This window comes from Anabrus simplex, chromosome 9, assembly GCF_040414725.1.
Source record: "Anabrus simplex isolate iqAnaSimp1 chromosome 9, ASM4041472v1, whole genome shotgun sequence".
NCBI lineage: Eukaryota > Metazoa > Arthropoda > Insecta > Orthoptera > Tettigoniidae > Anabrus > Anabrus simplex.
In genome coordinates, this window is record NC_090273.1 from 108789575 (window position 1) to 108814879 (window position 25305).

General features: G+C 39.7%; 1 protein-coding gene across 1 annotated transcript in view; it reads left to right on the forward strand.

The window, feature by feature from the left end:
- The window catches only part of LOC136881067 (zinc finger protein 177), a 537788-nt gene that overhangs the window by 358893 nt on the left and 153590 nt on the right, over nucleotides 1–25305 (forward strand). Inside the window, exon 6 of the mRNA XM_067153676.2 lies at nucleotides 8181–8346. Coding sequence (XP_067009777.2) covers nucleotides 8181–8346 — 166 coding nt within the window. The remainder of the gene's footprint in view (nucleotides 1–8180; nucleotides 8347–25305) is intronic.

Below are 25305 nucleotides of genomic sequence, written 5' to 3' on the forward strand. Positions count from 1 at the left end.
TAGTTCATCATTTTTAATTTTTGAATGTATTATGTTTCATTTCTAGAAAATACTTTCGAATGTAATGGAAGATGAACAGAAATCACCAATATATTCATTGTTTAATACTATTTTGAAAGAAAATAAGAAGAGAGCTATGTTTAGGAAAAGATATTTATTTTACCTAATTGTGTAGTCACATTCAACAATACGAAATGAAGCTCAGATATCCAAATAAAAGTCTAAGAAAGGAAACTAGGGACAGAATGTGAGAAAATAAATTGGTGTGGGCTTACTTAATTTATATTTCCTTATATTCGGCTCTTCTCTAGCTAAATCTGTTTCAGTAATAAAACGTCCTTTTACTTATCGCAGATATATTTGCAATCACTGGCGTTACCTAAGATTATTCTACATTTTAGCAGCGGGGTAAAGACGCTACGTGACTCACTCGTTATTTCCCTAGTAAAATTCTTGAGCGATACCTGATGTATCTATGACAGCTGTTTGTAGAACCCTTGGGGATCCAAAGAGCCTACCGGTTAAAGAATAATTAAATAAATAAGTAAATAAATGAATAAGATTTTTAAGTTCGACAAAATGAAACCAAATACCACCTATAGTGTTCATCGGGCTGCGTGAAATTGTATGTGGAACATACCTTCCTTTTTCGCTGATAGATGATAGAGACTGGGGACCAAAGAGATATTTCTCTCTTCTTGACTTACATTTGAACTATCCTTATAGTGAACTGTTAAACGATTGTCATAAGGCAGCATCTTCTTCCTCTTTGAGTAATTCAGTGTAATGACCGGAGTGTCCCTGCGTTGAGTCTTCTCCAATTGGCTCGATTCTGTGTAGTATCTTAGGCGTCTGCATAGCTCCTGCATCTTGAGTTCACAAGAAATGCCATCACGAATGTCTTTCTTGGTCTTCCATGAGGTGGTTTCCTGGTATTTTACTTTCCGAAATTTCCATCAACACATTCCTCTGTCGAATCCTATGCCGTATCCCAGAAAGCCAAGAAATGTATCTCCTCCTAATCTGACTCAACAGCTGATTTTTTCCTTGGATGACGTTCAATACCTCAGTGTTGGTCTTGTCCACCCAGCTTATCCACTGCAGCCGACGCCAACACCACATCTCAAAGGCTTCTAAGCCTCTTGGCTAACGTCTCCGTTTCAGCACAATATAGCACAACAGAGCAAACATAATATTTCATTATTCTTTTACCTGAGATGAGGGACATTGTTTTCTGACATAGAAGGGACTCTTTATCTCTGAAGGTTTGCTTTGCTATTGCTATTCGTGTTTTTATTTCAGTGTGACACTGAAGTTTATTCTGTTGTGATCTGGCCAAGGTATTTTAAATGTGCTACCGGTTGTACAGGGTCACCTCTGATCATCACGTGCAATGGACGTGGGTTCCTATTAAATATCATGACTTTTGTTTTATTAATATTTATTCTCATACCAAATTCCTTAGCTTTTTTCATTCATCTTTAGCAATATTTTGGATAATATTGGTGGACTACCCGCAACTATAGCTTGATCATTGGCAAATGTTGTTGAACTGCATTAGTCTCCCTCCTATTTTCACACCAAGCTTTGTTTTGTTATAGATACATTGATGATCTTCTCAGCAAAGACATTAAACAGCATATGAATTTAAAAATACAATTGCCGGTTAAGTTGGCCGTGCGGTTAAGTGTACGCAGCTGTGAGCTTTCATCCGGGAGATAGTGGGTTCGAATCCTACTGTTGGCAGCCCTGAAGATTGTTTTCTGTTGTTCCCAATTTTGACACTAAATGCTGGGGCTGTACCATAATTAAGGTCACTAGGGGCCTATGACTATGACCTAGATGTTAGCCCCTTTTAAACAACAAGCCTCATCATAAATTAAGACCATGGCCACTTCCTTCCAACTCCTAGCCCTTTCCTATCCCATCGTCGCCATAAAACCTATCTGTGTCGGTGCGTCGTAAAGCCACTAGAAAAAAGAATACAATGTGTGTTCAATCATATTCTATATGCATGTGAAATGAAACTGGCCAGTTATATGGTGTTCCCCATTGATAACCGGCTTATTATATTGTACAATCAATTACGTACATTTATATGAACATTTGAAAAAGGAAAATTAGACCTGTTTCAGTTGACATTACACAATGTATGATTGATAGAAAAATGTAAACCGCACAGATATAATAAAAACTTGTTTTTTCAGTTTCTATAATGGAAAATTTAAAATATAGGGACCGATGACCTCGATGTTAGGCCTCTTTAAACAACAAGCATCATCATCATCATCATCATCACCAATTTAAAATAAATATTATGCTTGAATACTCAAAGGAAATGAATTATATATTTTGAAATTATTCGTACTCCGAGAGAGGTAGTAGCATCGCCGGTTTGAATTCCACTGAGACTGTGTGTATAGGTACGAAATAGAACGTGAGGTTCCCAAATTAATATATTTTAAATTTAACCTGCCGATAACCGTAACAATATGAATGTGTTAATGATGGCAACTGGTGTTGGAGTGGTTCGCCAGAAGGCATATCAGCAAGGTGGGGCGTATCTTAGAATAATGAGCCTACCATATGCCACTGTCTTGACAAGCTCCCTTCTCCTTAGTGGCCAACTGACTCGACTCGAAGACATCGCTGAAATCTCCTTCCCTCATATTGTTAGTCAAGGAATGTAATGAAGGTAGCACAGTACTGGTAGCATATGGATCATGGAAAGTGCAGAGCACAGCTGCGAGAAAACTCTTCTGTCACTTTTTATCTACGCCCCAGATGTAATATCTGTATCACGATTCTCGTCATGCTATATTATTAACTAGAACTTTTGCAATATATTTGGTCTGTCATTTCTTGCTTTGCTAAAGGCTGAAATTATAGTCTGAAGCTCCTACCAATATAACTCCAACAGTTTGCTTGTTAATTATCCTCAATCAGAAATCCTGGGCAGAGCCACGAATTTAAGGGGACTTCACAACAATGTGGATAAAAGGTAGAATGTCGGCCAGTGAGATTAAAGCTGGCAGAGGTAGGTGGATTGTTGACGAGTGGAAAAAAGTCTAGTCTACGCTCCATGTCGTACGATGTCCGCTATTCCCGCAAATTGTGAATACATCTTGTCACAAAGGGTTTGCCTCAGAAAAAGGCATCCGATCGTAAAACTGGAGCAAATGCACGTGAAGTGGTGACTCCAATAAATTGGTAAAAAGCCGAAAAGGAGAAAGAGAAGAATCTTTCCCTTTCTTTCTTTCTTTCTTTCTTTCTTTCTTTCTTTCTTTCTTTCTTTCTTTCTTATTTCTTAATCTGTATACCCTCCAGGGTTCACTTTTCCCTCGGACTAAGCGAGGGATCCCACCTCAACCGCCTCAAGGGCAGTATCCTGGAGCTTCAGACATTGGGTTGGGGTTACAAGTGGGGAGAATGACCAGTACCTCCATCAGGCGGCCTCACCTGCTATGCTGAACAAGGGCCTTGGGGATGGAAAGATTGGAAGGGATAGACAAGTAAGAGGAAAAGAAGTGACTGTGACCTTAATTTAGGTACCGCTCCGGCATTTGCCTGGAGGAGTAGTGGGAAAGCACGGAAAACCACTTCGAGGATGGTTGAGGAGAGTATCGCCCCCCCCCCCGTCTACTGAGTTGACCTCCCGAGGCTGAGTGGACCCCGTTCCCGCCCTCGTACGACTTTTCAAATTTCGTGGCAGAGGCGGGAATCGAACTCGGGCCTTCGCGGGTGGCAGCTAATCACACTAACCACTACACCACACAGGCGAAGGGAAAAGGAGAATAAAAAGCAAAAATTCTCACTCGTGTACGGGAAAGCATAGAATCACGGATATGTTTTCGAGCTTAGAGGACGAGAGAGTGAATATAGAGTGTTTGTTGCCCTCTTAGTAGCCACTTAAGATATTACGACTCCGCCCACAGAGGAGAGAAAGCGTTCCGTTAAATCGCAATAAATGTCAGTGTATTCACAAAAGAATGGTAAGGTAAGGGAGTATTCTGCCCGAAGGAATGTCCGAACCTCCGCCAAGGTGTGCCTGAGCCGGAGTTTATGTACGGTAGGGTGGCAAGTTCCTTTCCACTCCTCCATTCCCTTACCCCCGCACCAACAGCGCGTGCCAACCGTCCTGTGGTCAGCACGACAAATCCTCTCGGCCATTATTCTTGGCTTTCTTGACCGGGGCCGCCATGTCACCGTCAGATAGCTCCTCAATTCTAATCACGTAGGCAGAGTGGACCTCGAGCCAGCCCTCAGTCCCAGGTAAAATTCACTGACCTGGCCGAGAATCGAACCCAGGGTCACCGGGTAAGAGGCAGGCACGCTACCCCTACGCCGCGGGGCCGGATACAATAGTGAAAGCCTACCGCCAATTTTTTAACAGGTGAACGGTTTTAATTTTAATTGCCCTTTACATATATATAGTATCTCTTTCTTGTATCTGCTGCCGAAGAGGTACACTACACCCATTATAATATTTTGAATATAATAGTCTAATAATAATATAAATAAATGTAAGGTAACACTTCTGAAAGTTTTGGAAAATTCTACTTAATCCAGGAAACAATTTCTTTCCTTTAATTAGGCGAACAGCAGACAATATTTCTGCTGAAGAAGCAGGCCTGTCTTTACTGGAATAGTTAGCTCGCCTCATTTCAACAAACCCTTTTGATGGGTAATAAGTGTAAGTGTTAGTAAGTCGCGGTGGAGGATCGTAGGTAATGTAACGAGACGAAGAAGAAGAACAGCAATAAGAACAACACCATCATCTGAAAGTGAAACTGAGCTTTGAACATGAGCAGAGAGCAAGTCACGCGTCTACTCGTCAGCTGTTGTGAAGTGTCTTTAATGATGATGTCACGGGTGTGTAAAACGCATCATCGTAAGTCTAGACTTCATGTAAACCATTACTTATACAAGGAATGCAAATCACTTTGACATCCATAAATTTGTCAGTCTCAACAAAACCAGCTACCTCTCACCGGAACACTAGAAGGGAGGACAGTGAGGTTGTATGTACGACAAGTGAAGAGAAGTTGTCAACCGATCAATCCATCAGTTTCATTTAATCGAATTGGTAGGAGGAACAAATAAGCAGTCAGTAAGTACTAAAACCAGCTCTTTGAAGCTATCATATAATGGATGACTTGGAGCGGAGATTTATCGAGAAAGACCGCACGCAAATAGCCTCCTGTGCTGTAAAGAGTTCATGCAAAGTATCCTCCTCGTCTTCAAGACAGGCAACAAAGTGAAGATTCTATGCATGATCAGGGGTTTTAAGTACAGTACTTTCCTTACGCCCACTGTCCTTTTCTATAGTCTGATGATCACATTCAAGAGTGTAGAGTATTTGCCAATGTAATAGCATTATCAACGATTAAAGCATTACAAACGTGGATTCAGAAAGGACCGATGAACTACAGGCCAAAATGTTACGCTCAGGAAAAATCCTTGAAGAGACATATGAATACAAAATTGACATGTACTAGTAAGCATTTCTTAAGTCATAGAGGACTTTGAAATCTTGAAATATTCTGGTAACCCCGATGAAACTGATTAAACTCATCACGAAAGCAAGCAATAAAGTGAAAATCCAAGGAAAGCTTTTCAGAATGAGACAAATAGATACACATGAGGTTATGAATACTCCACAGCTCGATACAACATGTGCAGGGAAGAGATTATCAGGAATGTTACAACTCGCTCATGAGAAACCATTTTTAATCGAACAAGACATTGTTTGGCATATCTAGATGATGTTGTAATACTACGACGAACTCATGCAAGTTTGTAGCAAGTGCTGAAAGAAATAGAAGAGACAGGGGAAACTGATGAACATTGTAATAAATGTAAACAAATCTTACTGCATATGAAACTGGGGAAGACACTTTGGGTGCAAAAAGAGATCGAGGTGAATGAATACAAATTTGGTAAAATATTATATATGTTACATATGGCAAATCGTCAGAAGGAGGTGGTAGAAGAAGTTGAAAATAGGATGAATGCCGATAATAGATGCCACTATGCACTATTCAAGGATCAGAACCTAGGAGGCAGCTAAGCCACGGAGAGCTTGAAAATAATAACACAACACTGAACAGGTTAATATAATGTACATATAAGAAATAAATTCCATATAACTTGGTACACTTCTTCGTAAAGAGAAGAAAGTTCAGTTGAGAAAGAAGGAACAGTTTATTTTGTATTTATCTTCTTCTTAGTACTCATGACGCAACGTTCTCGCGCTGATCAGTCACAGAGTCATATGACTCATGCTGCAGTATGCTCAAGGTCCACCGCTCGACTTCTGGTTGAACAACTTCATTACGAGCAGTACAGACAAGTGGTTGATTCTCGGAAGATTATTCACTTCTTCGTGACAGGTGATTTCTACAGTTGTAGGTGTGAGGAATATTGGTTTTTAACTAGTTATCTAGGAATCTAGTACTGACTCTGTTATGTTTACTGGGATTGTAATTTCCGCTTCATGTATACTTATAAAATACAAGTGCTTGTCATGGGTAGTACCAAGCAAATTCTCTTAGGCTCAAACTAAATGGTTCCAGGACGACGCGTGCCAGCTTTGCTTAGTCATACTATTAGGGATTCCGAGGATATCGCCGTTTTTCTACGTAACAGGCCTATTCAATGTTCAAAGCGAAGAAAGTCTAGTATGTTTCATAATGGGACTGGAAAGTTTAACAAGTTAAATTTTCCTCTAATAATAATGGTATTGGTTCTATGTCCCACTAAATATTTTTGGAGTCGCCGGGGTACCGGAATGTTGTCCCGGAAGAGTTCTTTTATGTCCCAGTAATTCTGCCGACAGAAGGCTCACATATCAAAGCCTCTTCAAATTCCGGGATTGAGTCCACCTACTTGAGATCAGAACGCAAGCACTCTACCGTTTAAACTCCTCAGCCTAACCTATTTTCCTTTCTTCCCTGGCCTATGAACTAAACTAAAACTCACGGTGCTCATTCTTGTTGACCCTTGACCTGCCAAGCGACCACTGCTCAGCTTGAAAGACTGTAAATTACGGGATAAAGCGTGGTCAGTGCGACAAATCCTATCCGTTATTATTCTTCGCTTACAGGATCGGTGCCGCTATCTCTCCATAAAATAGCTCCTCACTTGCTCTCACAAAGACTGAATGTAACTCGAACCAAGCCTCAGATCCAGGTAAAAATCCCTGACCTGTCCGACAATTGAACCCATGGCGTCCGAGCAAGTGGCAGGCTTACTACATTTAGACCACGGTGCCGTCTTCTCTAATTAATTACATTTATTTATTTATTTATTTATTTATTTATTTATTTATTTATTTATTTATTTATTTATTTATTTATTTATTTATTTATTTATTTATTTATTTACTGTATGTCATTACATATATCACGATCATTCAACATGCCTGTGCGTGTGTGTCTGTTGAGTCTTCAGCCCAAAGGCTGGTTGGATCCTCAACAGATCCACCATCTATCCGATGCGGCAAAGGCTTGTTAAGTTCAACTAAAGGATGTGGGTTCGATTAGGGCACATAGCCCCGAGGATCATTCATCCTACACCAAAAAGAAAATGAGTACTAGGTTACTTGGTAGCTATAATTTACCATAATATACCATCAGTGAAGAAACAATACCTTGCATGTCACCATGCTCTTCCTATCTACTGTTATCCTTAAGACTTGTCATGCCTCCCAGCCACATTTGGATATGCAGTCCATCAAAACAGTTTTCATTGTGTTCATTTTCCTGTTGTACACTGTAATGGAAAATTAACCTTCAGTATTTTATATTGCAGGAATGCCCAAATAAGTAATACAAACATACATTCCCAGAGTGCGGTACGGTAAGATTCATTTTCCTTTACACACGTGCATAGAGAATTTCGACATTCGAGGTTTTGTTTCTTCAACACTGATATGTAGTGAAAGCCACTTTGATTCCGTAAAATGTAAAATATTGACACTGAATACCAAATAACGTCAGTTTCTGGTATACATTTTGTGTTACCGGTATGTGATTTCAACAGTTTGGGACTCTACTCTTGAACATCAAAATTTATTGTGATATAAATATACCATTCTGTTTTAAACATAACTTTGAATGTAAAGCTCATCATTGTCGGTAATATTCGGCTAACACTGTTTGTCACTCTCTGTGTTACAGGAGAAACCCCACAAGTGCGGTCTGTGTTCCAAGTCCTTCCCAACCCCCGGAGATCTCAAGTCTCATATGTACGTGCACAATGGTTCGTGGCCATTCAAGTGCCATATCTGTAATCGTGGTTTCAGCAAACATACGAACCTCAAGAATCATCTGTTCCTGCATACAGGTAGAGTGACTTCCTTTTATTTAACTAGCAGCTGTTAGATACATTATCTGGCCAAAAGTGCCCCGACACAGTCTGATACACTACGTATTCCTCTACAATTTGAATTAATATGGTGTGAATCCATATTCTGCTCCTGGGAAAGCTTCCGCATTTTACGGAAGGCTGTCTGCTAGGTTATGGTACAATTCTGCAGAAAATTCTCTCCGTTTACCACAGAAGTATGTATGAGGTGAAGTGCAGATATTTGATGTTGTGGCCAGGAAGTCATAGTTCCAGTACATCCCAAAAATGATTTGTAGTGTTCAGGAGTCTGTGAAATTTTTTGAACACTTGTGTCATCAAAGCTTTCCTAGAGGGACGCCAATTTATGGGCGGAGCATTGTTGTGTTGGAACAGGAAATTGCTTGCACTGCATTCTTAGCACAATTTGAAAATTAGGATTGCTTTGATTGTTTGGGTACTGTTCGACAAGAGTTCTCCCAGTCATAATACAGGATCTAGTTCACACCTTCAAAATAAGTTCAAACCAGAACTTCTCTTTCACCATATTTTACATTTGTTTACCATGTTCAAGAAGATGGAATTCATCTTATATTGTCCATCCCTAGGCCTGTCTGTCAGACAGCCAGAGAATTCAGCAAGAACCTGTCTTCCCCGTTCAGCAGTCGGATTATGTCGTTTTATCCAATATTGTACTGATATTTGGAGTTAAATGAAATCGTGTTTTACGATATTGCACGGATATTTTACGTTCTTCCAATTAAAATTCAGCTGATGTATATCAGTCTGCCAATTGAATCCTAATTTGGACAGCACTCAAGGAACAATATCGGTACTGATGTTGTTCCCAGAGACATTTTGCCTCTCGGAATTCAATGTCTTCTCTAATTCCTAGTCATTTTGTTTTACTGTTCACCTCAGTACTCCATCTTCGTTATTATGTCTGTTTACATGTTCGTTGACGTCCATTTTTTTTACTTTTAGCGAACCCTTCCACGATTACAACTAGCAGCTGATCGAATAAATCGATCAAATAAAGTGCTAACCTATTACACCGCACTGAAAGTCAGTGACTTCACTGTTAAATTGCATTCTGTCTTAATATGCTTCATTTTATACCTGACAAAGACCTCGTAGTACATTCCAAAAAACAAAGCAGAGTTGTCTGGATACATTTGGCCAGATAGTGTTTCTGCAATATATTACTAACCATATGGTCTGAACAGTCGAATATAAATTGTCAAATTGTTTGTATTTCCAGCACTTTCTCTCTAAAAGTACATTAAACATTATACTTTTAAGAAGGGGAACGACAAAATAGCAGACTGTTAAAATTTTGCGATCATACAAAGTATACACAGTGAAATAAATATTATTCAAAGTACCAATTTTCTGACTAAATATTTTTTAGTTCGAGACAAGCAACACATCATCTCACGTAGAATAATTTTAGAATGTCTTTCAGTATCTGGGTAAGTTCCTTCAATACCTCCGAGCTATATAAAATGTTTAGAAAGACAAGAGATACGACGTGCCATGATCTGACTCTCTAGTGCATTGTATGAATTAAGGTATATCTGCTTCGATTAGGAGAACAATTTCTTTTTCTTAGGTGGTAAATAGCGACCAGTGACCATTGTGGAATGAAAAACAGATAACCTGCAAGCTGTCCTTGTGTGAGGAGTACACCTTCATACATGCGAAAAATATACAATTTAGACAGACAAAAAATAGTTCAAGATTTCCCATACTAATTCGTTTGAGTGAAGTGTACAGTTTAAACAGTGAAGGTAAAATCAATACTAAAAAGTTGTTTATCTCAGAGTGCGGACGTTCCCCGAGACTAAAGAATGGTGGTAGCTTCTGTACCTAATTGTACACTTTTGCATGTATCGTCGTTGCGCCTGCGAAAACCTCTATGTTACGATATTGTCGGAGAAATACTGACCCGCAGCACATATGAGAAGTCTTTGATTTTACTTGCACAATATTGAACTCCGAATAGATTGGCCGGGCGTGGGCTCGAACCTCACAGTCGACTGTCCTAAGAAAGCTTTTCACTTCTAAGCAAATGCTGGGACAGTTCCTATTCATAGGCCACAGCCGATTCCTTCCACCTCCTTACCTAGTTTCATTCACCACCATTCGTTTCATCTCCGTCAGCTCCTCAACTAAGGTTGTTATCAAGAAGGGTATCGGGCCGTAAAAACACGCCATATAAATTCATCTCACCTCATCTTCGACCTCGAATCATGAAACGGGACTGATAACAAAAATGACAGGACCTTACTGTCCGACTCGTTGGCTGAAAGTTCAGCGTACTGCCCTTCGGTTCAGAGGGTCCTGGGTTCGATTCCCGGCCGGATCGGCGATTTCAATCGCTTCTGATTAATTCTTCTGGCTCGGAGACTGGGTGTTTGTGTCCGTCCCATCACTCTCCTCTTCATATTCAGACAACAGACCACACTAATAACCACCTCAGAAACACGCAGTAGTGATTACATCCCTCCATGAAGGGTTGGCGTCAGGAAGGCCATCCGGCCGTAAAACAGGGTCAAATCCATATGTGCGACGCAGTTCGTACCCGCGACCCTACAGGTGTGGGATAAGCGGTAGGAAAAGAAGATGATAGGACCTTACTAGCGAACGTTCAAAACTGAATTGTTTCAGAAAACTGTTCTCTCAGGTATTGATTTTGACTTCGAAGTGATAAAAAATTATAATATGAAATGAAAATAAATAAAACATTGCCCATTTAGGGATTCTTTTACAATTTGATTTTACGTCGCACTGACAAAGATAGGTCTTATGGTGACGATGGGATAGGAAAGGCCTAGGAATGGGAAGGAAGCGGCCGTGGTCTCAATTAAGGTACATCCTCAGCATTTGCCTGGCGTGAAAATGAGAAACCACGGAAAACCATTTTAAGAGCTGTCGACATTGGATCTCGAGCCCACTACCTATCGGATGCAAGGTCACAGCTGCGCGCCTTCAACCGCACGGCCAACTCGCATGGTCATTTAAGAATTAATACCCAAGAACTTTGTGGTAAAAGTTTCCATATCCCGAAGCAACAGAAAATAAATGGTTGGATTGGCTCACACCCGTCTATAATAAAGGCTTGCTGTGAACAGAGCTGATTGAACGGGCAGTAGCTTAATACGATTGAGCTGCTTGTAGATTAGTCTAAAGACGGTCATTTTCCCTGCTCTGGACTTGAGTAATGAGTACGTTTACTTGTGCATATTGCCCCAGCCGTGTCTTTTCATCATTATAATCGCTACCGGAGAACGATCGAGTCCGATCAACTGGAACACATGGGGGATGAATCATCTGCTATAGCACATCTCTAGCATTAAGGCCTTCCTCGCCTAATAATCTTCTTGCAGGCTCCTCTGTGGTCTACTACCACTTCAACAACCACATGTTTTACATCAAAGAAATTTCCCTATATACTTAATCCGTAAGAAGTGTAACTTTGTACAGATAATAACATTGTACATCATCCCTACTGAAATGAGAGAAACAAAAAAATTAACGCACACCGTTCATTATGACATAGTGTAAACTTCAGTGTTACATAAAAAGCCTCTCACTATCATGCATCGTGTGTAATCCAATAATGTTAGACCTCACTTGATTTACTGTTAAGATTATACAATAGTTCCTCTAAGAGAATCTTCATTTTTTTTTACAAAAATATTAATATCTTCAGCAATATTAATATCGATCTTCAGCAAAGGATATTTCGTAATAATTACTTTGAAACCATTTCCAATAAAATCACATATAACAAATAATATTCTCAGGTATCGAACTGTTGCCATTCCAATGTCTACTCAATACAACGTGATGAATATTCGATGGGGTTCAATGAAATATGAAGCACTATGTAGGAAAAAAACACGTCAGTCATACATATTATAGCCTATAGGCAATTATTAGAGATGTTTAATGATTTAAAAATAGTTCTCGCTGCTTTGTCGATCTCTCATGAAGCTTAAAATCACCATGGTATCTTAAATGATCAGAATATTTACATTCCTCAATTACCATGGGGATTATTCTATTAAACTGTCCTATTTTGATCACTTCTATCCCTTGTGCATCCTCATGAGATTTCATATTGCTTATTGGTTGAGCATATGTTGTCACGGTAACAGGGAAATAACTTACAAAACTGACTACCGTTGCCCCTTACACCTTTCTTATGGACAATGTGATGCAACATCGTGGTATTCTCGTTATAGATGGGAATTATTTTACTGCCTGACCATCGACTTCATCAGAACAAAAAATGTTTCAACATAATAATATGAGGTTTCCTCCTCCTAAATTCTGCCTCTGTGTTTTAAAAATGTATTTTGCGATATTTTTCAGGGAACACTAGCCTGCACCATCTCCCCACAAAATCCGCCACTGGATCACATCCTCAAAATGTATTAATTAATTAATTAATTAATTAATTAATTAACTTAGCAATCATCCTATTTATGCTACATTACATTATAAACACAAGGAAATCAATTATTAAAGACGTAGATTCTCTATCCATTCAATCGATTCTGTACAAAACACATAGAAGGCCATGATGTCACCTCGACATGTCATGATGCTGCACTCTTGAACGCTATGTGTGATGGTCTGACGTACTGCTTGACGTACTGTTTAAATGTAGAGTCGCTTCATACTCCGTGAACCGTGCGTAATCTGTTATCCGCAAAGAATAATAATAATGTCACTTCATTTACGACTGATCTGCATTTAGCTCTGTCGTCCAGGTAATAGATCACCCATTTTTTCTGTCCGGCTCCATGGTTAAATGGTTAGCATGCTGATCTCTGGCCCAGAGAGTTCAGGATTCGATTCCCGGCCTGAGTGGAAATTGGTTAATTCCGATGGCTTCATTCATTCATGTATGACCCCAGGTCGTCTATTATTACCTATTTTTTTCTTTTTTATTAAATAATGATAAAGAAGTTACAGTAGTTTATTAAACATCTACAATGGTAAATTATTCCAATCCCTAATCGTGATTGCGCCTAGAAAAAACGCTATGTGATAATATTTCATCTTATAACACAGACCAGAAAGGTTCTGTCATCCAAGGTTTATTGCATGAACTATATCAACGAATTTTCTTTATAAGTGATACATGTGCTGCGGGTCAGTATTTCACGCCTCAACATTGTCACATAACGGTATTTCGAGGTGCAACGAGGAATTCTTCTTCCTATTAACGAACATTCACACAAGTTTCTCCTCAGGAATTCCAAATTTATCTTCATATCTTTCCTTTCAACCTTATTTTTCTAACCTCATTCCACGCCATCTCTCGATCGACATCTCGGAACGTACCACTTAGTCGAGTAGCTCGTCTTGTCACTTCGAACTCTTCCCAGTTCAAAAAGATTGTATCGTTTTCATAACACTCCCGGTTTGTTGGAAATCACCCAGAACAAACCGTGATGCGTTCGTTTGGATATTTTCCATTCTGGAATTAAGTAATAAGAAATTATATTAATAAGAAATTATATTATTGTACTTATTAAAAGCCTCCGTGGATCAGGCGGCAGCGCGCTCTCCTCTCACCGCTGGATTCCTTGGTTCAAATCCATGTCACTCCATGCAGATTAGTTTTGTTAGTTGCCGTCCTCGAGGGGTCGGGTTCGATTCGCGGTACTGCCAGGAATTTAAGATTGGCAGGAGGGCTAGTATGTGGTTGAAATGGTACATGCAGCTCACCTCCAATGGGGGTGTGTCTGAAAAAAGCTGCACAACCTCAGGATGAGGACACGAATTTACTTTTGTCCAGCTTCATGGCTGAGTGGTTAGCGTGCTGGCCTTTGGTCACAGGGATCCCGGGCTCTATTCCCGGCAGGGTCGGGAATTTTAACCATTATTGGTTATTTCCCCTGTCACGGGAACTGGTGTATGTGCCGTCTTGAACATCATTTCATCCTCATCACGACGCGCAGGTCACCTACTGGCGTCAAATCAAAAGGCCTGCACCAGACCTCTCCGTATTCCACAAGCCACTTCATTTTTCTTCCTCTTCTTAATCTACTTACCCTCCAGGGTTGGTTTTTTGCTCGGACTCAGCGAGGGATCCTACCTCTACTCGCCTCAAGGGAAGTGTCCTGGAGCATCAGACTCCGGGTCAGGAGATACAACTGGGAAGGATGACCAGTGCTTCGCCCAGGCGGCCTCACCTGCTATGCTGAACAGGGGCCTTGCGGGGGATGAGAAGACTGGAAGGGATAGACAAGGAAGAGGGAAGGAAGCGGCTGTGACCTTAAGTTAGGTACCATCCCGGTATTTGCCTGGAGGAGAACTGGGAAACCACAGAAAATCACTTCGAGGATGACTGAGGTGAGGATCGAACCCACCTCTACTCAGTTGACCTCGGGAGGCTGAGTGGACCCCGTTCCATCCCTCGTACAACTTTTCAAATTTCGTGGCAGAGGCGGGAATCGAACCCGGGCCTCCGGGGGTGGCAGCCAATCACACTAACCATTACACCACAGAGGCGGACTCATTCTTTTCATTTTAATTATTGTAACCATTATCGAGTAAAACGCATTCAGCAATTAGAAATTAACGCTTCCTCATGTCTTCGTCTAGAGTTCTCTGTCAAGATTAACCAAAACATAGTTCGCTGGAGAGTAGAGAATTAAGGTCCAAGTCTCGAGTTTGAACCAGCGTTCTTCGAATCCGGACGCTGACACTGTACCACTGAGCTACAGATGGTGTGGTCGTTATTACCTGTTTGTGTTTCACATCCTTATATAAACAGAATGTTGTATTCTAATGAAATAAACAGTTTATTAAGTTACAGATTTACTCACGGCAGGTTGATAAGGTCATGATTAAATACTGGAGGAACCGGAGAGCCGAAGAAGAAAACTTCCAAAGTACTAACAAAAGTTAATTAATAATTACAATGAATTTAAAAAAGGAATGAAATGAAAGTGAATCGAAACTAATTAGAATTCATAAGAGTTGTAGATCGTGATCTTCTATAGATCAAGTCTGACACCTTTCAGAATCAACTACTTACAAGTTTTTTGTATTGTAATGTACATTTCGTTGTTAGAATGAAGTGGCAGCGGTACTTCTTTCTCTTTATTACTCATTGTGCTGCATTAGTGGCCTCAGCTGTCGAACTGTTTGACATGACGGCGAGTTAACCTCTATGGCAATGGACTTGCATTTATTCTTCTTCTCCTGCTTCAACTACTTCTCCCTATTCATATTATTATTATTATTATTATTATTATTTTTATTATTATTATTATTATTATTATTATTATTATTATTATACACACATACATTATCATTATAGATCGTTATGCATTTCAGCGTTCAGTCTGCAAGCCTCTGTGAATTTACTAAACGTCGCCACAGTCCTCTGTTAGTCCGACTCGTTGGCTGAATGGTCAGCGTACTGGCCTTCGGTTCAGAGGGTCCCGGGTTCGATTCCCGGCCGGGTCGGGAAATTTAACCTTAATTGATTAATTCCAATGGCCCGGGGGCTGGGTGTTTGTGATGTCCCCAACATCCCTGCAACTGGCACACCGCACATAACACTAACCTCCACCACAATAACACGCAGTTACCTATACATGGCAGATGCCGCCCACCCTCATCGGAGGGTCTTCCTTATAAGGGCTGCAATCGGCTAATAATAGCCACACAAAATTATTATTATTATTATTAGTCCTCTATTTGCAACTAGTGCTGTGGCCTCATTTAGTTCTATACCTTTTATTTTTAAATCGTTAGAAACCGAGTCTAACCATTGCCGTCTTGGTCTCCCTAACTACCTTTGTTCTTCTCTAAAGCAACTTTTTTCTAGAAGTCAGTTTGATTCAACAAACAACTTTTAACCCGATTAGCTGCAAATGTCACACAAACGTGCTGTTCAAAACTTAAGAATCCATTTTGAAGCTGGCTGAAAAATTTCAGAAATATCTTGGGTCAACACTCGAAAACTAAGCTGTTTTTAAGATACGAAGCCACTTATTATTTAAAAATATTATTTGGCATACAGTAAATAATTGCAATTAATAACAGAAAAACTGAAAATTATTCATGTAATCTTCCTAAAATTAACAAACAAGTTTCACATCAGAAAACAAAATAACGGTACACCGGCAGGATTTTGGAAAAAGGGCCACTCTTTCGGAATAAATGAGCATAATTTAGAATAGCAATTTCTCATTTTAAACAAAATGTTTATTTTTTAAAAGTAGTCTTCATTAATGTGTCTCACATAATTTGATAAAAATTAGGTTAAAATGAATAAAGATAGAATATTCAGTGAGTCATCCTTTCAATCATTTTGACTTTGGGAAGATTCGACAATTCAAGTCTTCTTAAAAATATGACATGACGATATGTCTGAAATACAATAAGAAGGCAGTTTTGGTAACGAGAATAATATTTAAAAACGATATTATTATAATCACCATCTACACACCGTCAGTGATGAACCAAAACCTCGTAAGTCACAATGATCTTCCTATCCATTATTATCCTTAACACTTGTCACTTCTCCGAGCCCCATATGAATATGAAGTCCATCAGAACAATGTTTCCTGTGTTCATTTGCATATGCTTACGTGTAAAGGAAAGGGGCTGCCTGGCCGAGGCGGTAAAGGCGTACTCGGTTCGCTCGGAAAGACGTGGGTTCGAATCCCCGTCAGAAAGTCGTTAAATTTAAGAAACCAGATTTCCACTTCCGGAGGTGCATATGGCCCTGAGGCTCACTCAGCCACAACCAAAAATGAGTACCAGGTTAATTCCTTGGGGGCAAAGACGGCCGGGCGTAAAGCTAACCACTCTATCCCATCACGTGCAGAGGTTAACAATGGTGAAAGCCTTTACCTTCCACTCCTCCAAGGGCCTTCCTGGCCTGGGCGGAGGTGACTTTGCTTTGGTTTATGTGTAAAGGAAAATGAACCATAAATAAGTCCATGAATAAGTCTTTAGTGCAATACGGTAAGATTCAATTTTCTTTACACACATGCATAGGAAAATGAACACAACAGACATTGGCGTGACCAGTTTTAAGAAAAGTAATGGTTAGGAAGAGCATTTTAACATACCAAGTTTTGTATCTTCAACGACGGTGTCAAACATTTACGACAGTGGTTGAAACAAGATAGCGTAGGGATCCATGACTGAATGGTCAGTGTACTAGCCATCGGCTCCGAGGGCCCCGTGTTCGATTCCAGACCGAGAAGGGTAATTTAACTCGGAGTCTAAGTGTTTGTGTTCGCATTTATAAACTTCCCTTCGTCTACAAACAACACACCACAGTGCCATCCACCACAGAAACACAAAATCGTGGTGAACATATCCCTCCACATGGTGTTGATGTCAGGAAGGAAATCCGGTCAAAGATCAGGATCAAATCCACGGCAAGTGCTGACCCGAATAAATTAGTAAAAATGAAAAGCCGATGATCTTAGATGTTAGGCCCCTTTAAACAACAAGCATCATCATCATCATCATCATCATCATCATCATCAAAAATAAAAAGTCCAGAGAAGGAAACTGAAATAAAATAACGTTCAGATATTTCATTTTTTTCTCGCTATCGTTGAGCTTCTTAGCGAACAGAAGAACGTTTAGTGAAGGCGTTTGAGTGTGTGTGTTACAGCAGCTAAGTTCAGTGTCTGAAATGCAATAAGAAGTACCCCTCGCGCACGGAAGTTGTGATGAGTTCTCAGATAGGTGAACAAAGGGAACTCTTTATATCTCCTGTATGAAGCTGTGCAAGTAATGGCGTGTGATTCATCTGGCTGGACAATAGCTAGTTTCCTGTTGTTCTCTGACCAACATGGTCCTTCGCGGTCAGTCATGCTTACCCCTCTAGCTTCACACATTCTGCCTCAGTTGAGGAGATTTACGGAGTAAATTTCTTAGCTACCATAACTGAATTTGTATCTTCTTATCTATCCACGCTTCCTAATTGGAGTGGAAAGATTTCATGAATTTATATTCCTCTCAACGATGCCACGATACAAGACGAGGCAATCTTATCATTATTAAGGAAATCACGTACTAGATATTTTTCTTGCAAATCCCATGGCGCAACATCTCCGAAGGGCCTTAGTAAGCGACCCCTGCTCAGCCCGTGGCCTGAAGATTACGGTGTGTCGTGTGATGGGCAGGACGAATCTTCTCGGCCGTAATTCTCGTCTTTCCAGACCGGAGCCGTTATACCACCGTCAGATAGCTCCTCAGTTGTAATCATGGCAGGCTGAGTGGACTTCGAACCAGCCCTCAGACCCAGGTAAAAATCCCTGACCTGGCCGGGAATCGAACCCCGAACCTCCGGGTAATTCCAAAATGTTTATACAATTTTAAAACGTCTCTAGTTTTATATTATTCTAACTATTGATCCAAACTGATAATAGTTTGTAATAAAGGTTTTGGCTGGATAATTTATTATTATTATTATTATTATTATTATTATTATTATTATTATTATTATTATTATTATTATTATTACACGCTGCTTTACGCCGCACCGGCACAGATAGGTCTTATGGCGACGATGGGACAGGAAAGGGCTAGAAGTGGGAAGAAAGCGCCCGTGGCCTTAGTTAAGGTACAGCCTGGGAAACTACGTAAAACCATCTTCAGGGCTGCCGACAGTTGAGTTCAAACCCACTATATCCCGAATTCAGTTCATAAAATTCGTACAAAACATGTTTGACTTCTATGCCAAGGCACATTTTAACTACACTTGTTTGAATATTTTGATGCTATTGGAATGTAATCTATTAAAAGAAGATTACCAGGTTTACACCCCAAAAGACTACGGACACTAAAATCTTAGAACATATTGTCGTACGAGTCTGTTTTTTACCACTATTTAACCGTGGGCTCAGAGAATCCCGGCTTCGATTCCCGCCAGGGTGTGCATTTTTAACTGTTTATGATTAATTCTAGGTGTCTTAATACACATCTTCATATGTAACACATCACACCTCAAGCCATTACGTCATAGTGAACACATTCCTTCATTTAAGGTTGACTCAGGAATAGTATCCGATCGTAAAACTCGGCTTAATCCAAATATGGTTCCGATCCCATCTCATGTATTTAGAAAAAGGTTAGTAAGAATGAAAAAGAAGAAGAAGAGGAATAAAATCTGCAATACATTTGTGTCAGCTAATCACCAGGCATCAGAGTTTACTAACCTTCATCCTGGAAGGCTCTGTGGAAGGAATTGTGGGAAGGCCTAGACTGGAATATGTTGGTTAACTAATGGAGGAGGTGGGATGCCAGTCCTACAGGTATGTAGAACTGAAGATAATGGCTAAAACCAGAACCTTTGAAGATCTGCTGCCAGCCAACCTTTGGGCTCTAAAGTTTATTAATAGTAATCACCAGAAGAATGTAACTGAATGTCCTCTGACATACAACTATTTGTCGTAATCGGTGGTCATAATTTCATCTGTATCCAAGGATTTGGTAATTAATGTCATTTTATCTTTGAAACGGAGAATTTCTAGATTATTTCACGTAGATAAGTTCTGATTACAATTTCTGTCATCAAATTACAAGTGGCCAGTAATAGATTTCGAGACAATTCACAAGAATTGGCCGAACAGCCCGGGAAATGGAAGAGGATGTGGAATACATTGTCTGGTATTAAGACTTAAAGGTCCGAGTTCGGGTCGGTTCACTAATTGGTTATTGAGAAGTAGATAGAAGAAGTAAAGAATAGAAAACAGTGCAAGAGAGTTAGTGAAGGAAGGAGGCGGAGGAGGAGGAGGGAAATTTGTCTTCCATTTGGCTAACAAAAAGCGTCGTCCACTCTCTCAGTTCGCTCGTTAAGATGCCAACCTTGAAGACAAGAATCATAGCTTGGGTAGTCAATAATAAGAGTGCGGATGGCAGTAGCTCTACTCTCCTGTCTTACTTTTATTTTTGTCCTCTGGACATGAGGCGAGCCATTCGCTCCTTCCAGCTCATCTAAATACGAAATTACTGCCAGTGAAAAACCCCCTTAAGATTGGTTCCATTGATAGCTCCATGCTTGTCTGCCTGTCTGCCCAAGAGAGCGCTTTGCTAAGATATCAATGAATAGTTTAGTTCTATTCTACTGCACCTCATGATAAGGTGGTTACAATTTCCTGGAGGCTAATTGATGTTACAGCCTTGCATCTCCATGTTAAATGTCCTAACATTAGGACTTTTGTATTTTTACAGTAGCAAGGATAACCATTTTCAGCTTTCGATCAGAATGAGGAGCCTGCCCTGAGGCACGTGTCTCTTAAGAGAGTGATTGCTTTGCCTCCATCACTGCTGAGTTGTGAGCCGCCTGATGGTGAATGATCTCGTAATTGTAGGGTTGAAGCAAAGCTTCATAAAGCACTAGCCTGGTGATGATGATCTTGTAGAACGTCGAAAGACCTTCAGTAGTTATTATGAAGGTTGCTTTTTGTCATGCTCCTAAGACCCGGTTCCTAGTGAAAGAGTACACAATATCTTTTGTCTGGAAGTTAAACTAATCTGTTCGAAGCACAAACTGTAACAAACTAAGTAACATCTAATCTTTTATTCATTTGTATAAACATTTAAGCAACTGTTTAATTAACGTAATGTAAAGAAAATTCTATTTTAAACCCTTTGGATGGTCTCAGAAGAGATTTGTGTTTTGATCTACAGAACTGACCTTTAAACAAACAATCAAATAAACGAATAAACAAACAAAGAAATAAACAAGAAATAAACATAAACGAACAAACTGAACAAGCAAATAAACAAAAAACTAATAAAAAGGCAAACAAACAAATACATATGCAAATAATAAATAAACAATGCACAAATAGATAAGCACACAAACAAAGAACTAATTAGAAACAAATAAACAAAAAGAAAGGTAAAAAAGCGAACAAACAAATAAAAATGTAAACGGAAAATAAACAAAAATAGAAAGACATAAGAAACAAACAAGCGAATAAAGATACAAGGAAACAAAAATGAACAAACAAATTAAGAATGTAAACAAATAAATATCACGTAATTAAACAAAGCGAAAATAGAAACACATCAAACAAACAAGCAAAGAACGAATAATGAAACAAATAAATAAGAAAATAAACAAAGAAATAAAAATGTTAACAAACAAATAAGCAAATTAACAAAACAGAAATAAAGAAAATACAAACGAACAAAAGAATGAATAAACAAATAAATGAATAACAAGAAATGGTACGGTATGCTCATTTCCAAAAAATCTGTAGTTTTGGTTATTGGTTCCCCCATTGTTTACGACAGATTGTTAAGTTCATGTGAGGAATAATTTGCTTTGGTACAAAACGGCCACTATACCAGACTAAACCGTGCTTGAAGATAGCACTTGGTTCCAAAGATTACCTTGTTCACGTTTCAGAAAACAAAGATGACAGACAGTAAATTATCGAGATTTAAGAAATAGCAAGCCCCTCGTTCTATCAGGTCCCATGGAGTATTAAAGTCATTTGTTGTCAAACTGCCACGTGTCTTTTGGATGCTAAGAACGTAACCAATACATTAGGAGAAATATCAGAACGACATACATAGCGTAAATATAAGAAGGATTGGTGTATTCGTGTATGCTGAACATTTGGAATTTCGTTCCTATTTTGATATTATCATAGGCGATAATTCCCTCTGTGAATCAGGGATGGAGTGTCGAACTTCATCTCCCAATATCATGGGTTTAAACCTGGCAGAGGTAATTGGGTTTTTTGAAGAATGGGAAAGAATGCATCCATTTGACATTCCATGTCGTACGATGTCGGCATGTAAAAGATCCCTGGTGACGCGTTTGGAAATCTAGTTTACTGTGCCATCTTGTAGAGGTAAACAGAACAACGAACTTAACACTCAGGCATCCTAGAGGACATTAAATTAAAACAACTGCAGGCCAATATAATATTATTATTATTATTATTATTATTATTATTATTATTATTATTATTATTATTATTATTATTATTATTATTATTATTATTATTATTATTATCCTCACCATCATCATCATCATGGCAATTGACTTACTGTCGAGTACAGCGGTTGTCAATTATGCTCTCTTAGATGGTTCAAGAGACCAAATTCGCAGTATGAGTAAAAACTGACCTTAACACGCGTCAGCGTACTGTCACCGAGACTTGAACATGAGATGCTGCAATAATGACATCTAAGTTTCTCTACCATGAAGGAGTCTGCAGTGGTAAAAGTAGTGAAGCACAATGATGTGAAATTGAAATAATGATTAACTATGAAGCAGTGGTTGTTTACCACACGGTACCTTCCTGAATGTGAATGAGACGCCATGCCTTGAAGCTACGTGACACGGTAGTTCGTAAATGGAATTATAGGTTGATACTATCCGATGTAATTGCGATGGACTATACTTAGTATAAGGCAATTTTAGAGGCTTATTAAAAGCTTTATGCAGATCACATCCCCGTAAATTAGTTAAATTATTGTGATGTAGGACCGAGATGTTGCGTGTTGCAGGGAATAGGCATGAGACTTTTCTGTGTTAATATTGGCTTGCCCCGCGTAACTTACTTTCAATACATTTTCGTTAATGTATTTCCAACTAATTGATATATATCCGCCGTTGACGGGTTAGCATTTGTAACTGCAGCAGTGATATCACGAAGCGGAGAAGAATCACAGCATAAGGAAACAATGTATACGTCAGGGATCACTTGTCTGTCGGAGGTACGTAGATCGTTTGCATCAATTGAAAAATGGACTACTGCCTGAGTTTCTTCTTTACATGGGCCTGGTTTGCATCAGTTGAGAAGATGGACTACTGTCTGAGTTTCTTCTTTACAAGGGGCTGGACCTTCGACTTTTGTACACCTAATTGGCGAAAGAGAAATCGGGTGTATGACACGGCCGCAGGATTTAGGCGTGACAACGTCTACGTGCTGGGTCTTGTCAAATGAAGCAAATATAACAAACTTATTGACGGAATTCATTGAATGAATACAATGTCTGCCCCGTATCACCACGTCAACACGGTCGCACTGAACCAGCGGGACGTGCCACAAGATGTCGGTGCGGGTGATATCGTGTCTGTGTCGAACGTACTATGATCATCTCATTAAGTGCATGTCTCTTGAACGGATGGGTATATCTCTATGATTCTTTCCCTATTATCTTTGGACTGATGAGATCTATCAATGTGTGATATTTCAGTGGTATGTATACAATACGGAATCACAAGCCTTGATGAATACATTTAGAATCAGGAATCAAACGCCACATGGAATTAGTATAACGTTTTTGTCTCAAGTAACATGTTAGCTCGTCTTATGGATGTGTTTAACTTTGAAATTATACCTGAAACTAATCCATGAATGGACATCACAGCTAGTAACAGCTTGTCCAACGGTACCGAGCGCGCGCTTGTAGGGTGCATCGCAAGCTCTCTGTCACTCCACGCTAGCGGGGGAAGGGAGTGAATGAGCATGTTTGAAATAATGAGGCATCGATTAAAAGACAGTAACAACATGAGGAGATTTGCGTTGTTCTTCTCAGAACAGTAGGCTGTTATTATAATATGCTTTCTTTGCACAATGCTTCAGTACATACACCCCTTCTGGTGAAGATTTTGCCACAAGTATTTAGTATACAGACAAAATTAAAATTGTATCTGTAGGATGTAGGGTAAAGGGAGTTATATTTGTGATCACGATAAATCTTTTTGAAGAGGTACCATGTACTTCCCTACTAAAGACTAAGCATGTTTACATTACTACTAGTTCCTTAGCTCTCACCGGATATCTCTAGCTAGGTGCATTGGTATTCATCGCTCTAGCGGACACATGATACTTATTCAATGATTTCTCGTGAACTTACTTTTGTCATGAACATACCTCCCTTTACCCTATAATATCAACACTATGCAACCGTTTCAAAGACAACAACTATTAGATTTTAGGGGCTTAGAATATTGTGGCTCATCACATTTTCTTTCCTCTGGCTTAGCGATAATTATTAGACGTCTCGAATTACAACTCTTCCTTTAATGATCCGTTCTTCGAGTGGTTGTTCCCTTCTTCTAATTTCGATAATTACCTTCATTTATTTCTGATCAACAGTAGCTGAGATCACTGAGATATATTTCCACATAAGCGATGGTGGTGATTGCTGTTTTAAGAGCAACCACAACTGGGCAACCGCCCTTTATTAAAATTAATCAGATTAAGAAAGGGTATTTTTTTGCTATTTGCTTTACGTCGCACCGACACAGGTAGGTCTTATGGCGACGATGGGATAGGAAAGGCCTAGGAATGGGAAGGAAGCGGCCGTGGCCTTAATTAAGGTATAGCCCCAGCATTTGCCTGGTGTGAAAATGGGAAAAACCACAGTAAACCATCTTCAGGGCTACCAACAGTGGGATTAGAACCCACTGTCTCCCGGATGCGCTCCTAACCGCACGGCCAACTCACCCGGTGATTAAGAAAGGGAACGGCCACAAGAGGCTTGAAAATGAATGTTAATTCTTACCTCTCGAGACAAACTTAGTCATTAGTCATTAGAACCACTACAAGTCAATGCTTAATTTCATTTTTAGCCCATTCTACATGTCAACAGGTACACTTTCACTTAAGTACATGCTTATTGAAACCTTTTTTTTTTTTTTTTTTTTTTGCTATTTGCTGTTCGTCGCACCGACACAGATAGGTCTTACTGCGACGATGGTATAGGGGAGGCCTAGGAATGGGAACGAAGCGGCCGTGGCCTTCACTAAGGTCCTGGTATGAAAATGGGAAACCACGGAAAACCATCTTCAGAGCTGCCGACAGTGGGGTTCGTGCCCACTATCTCCCGGATGCAAGCTCACAGCTGCGCGCCCCTAACCGCACGGCCAACTCGCCCGGTGAAATATTTGTTGTAACATGGTTTACGTTCTTGTAGATCCTCGCCTGC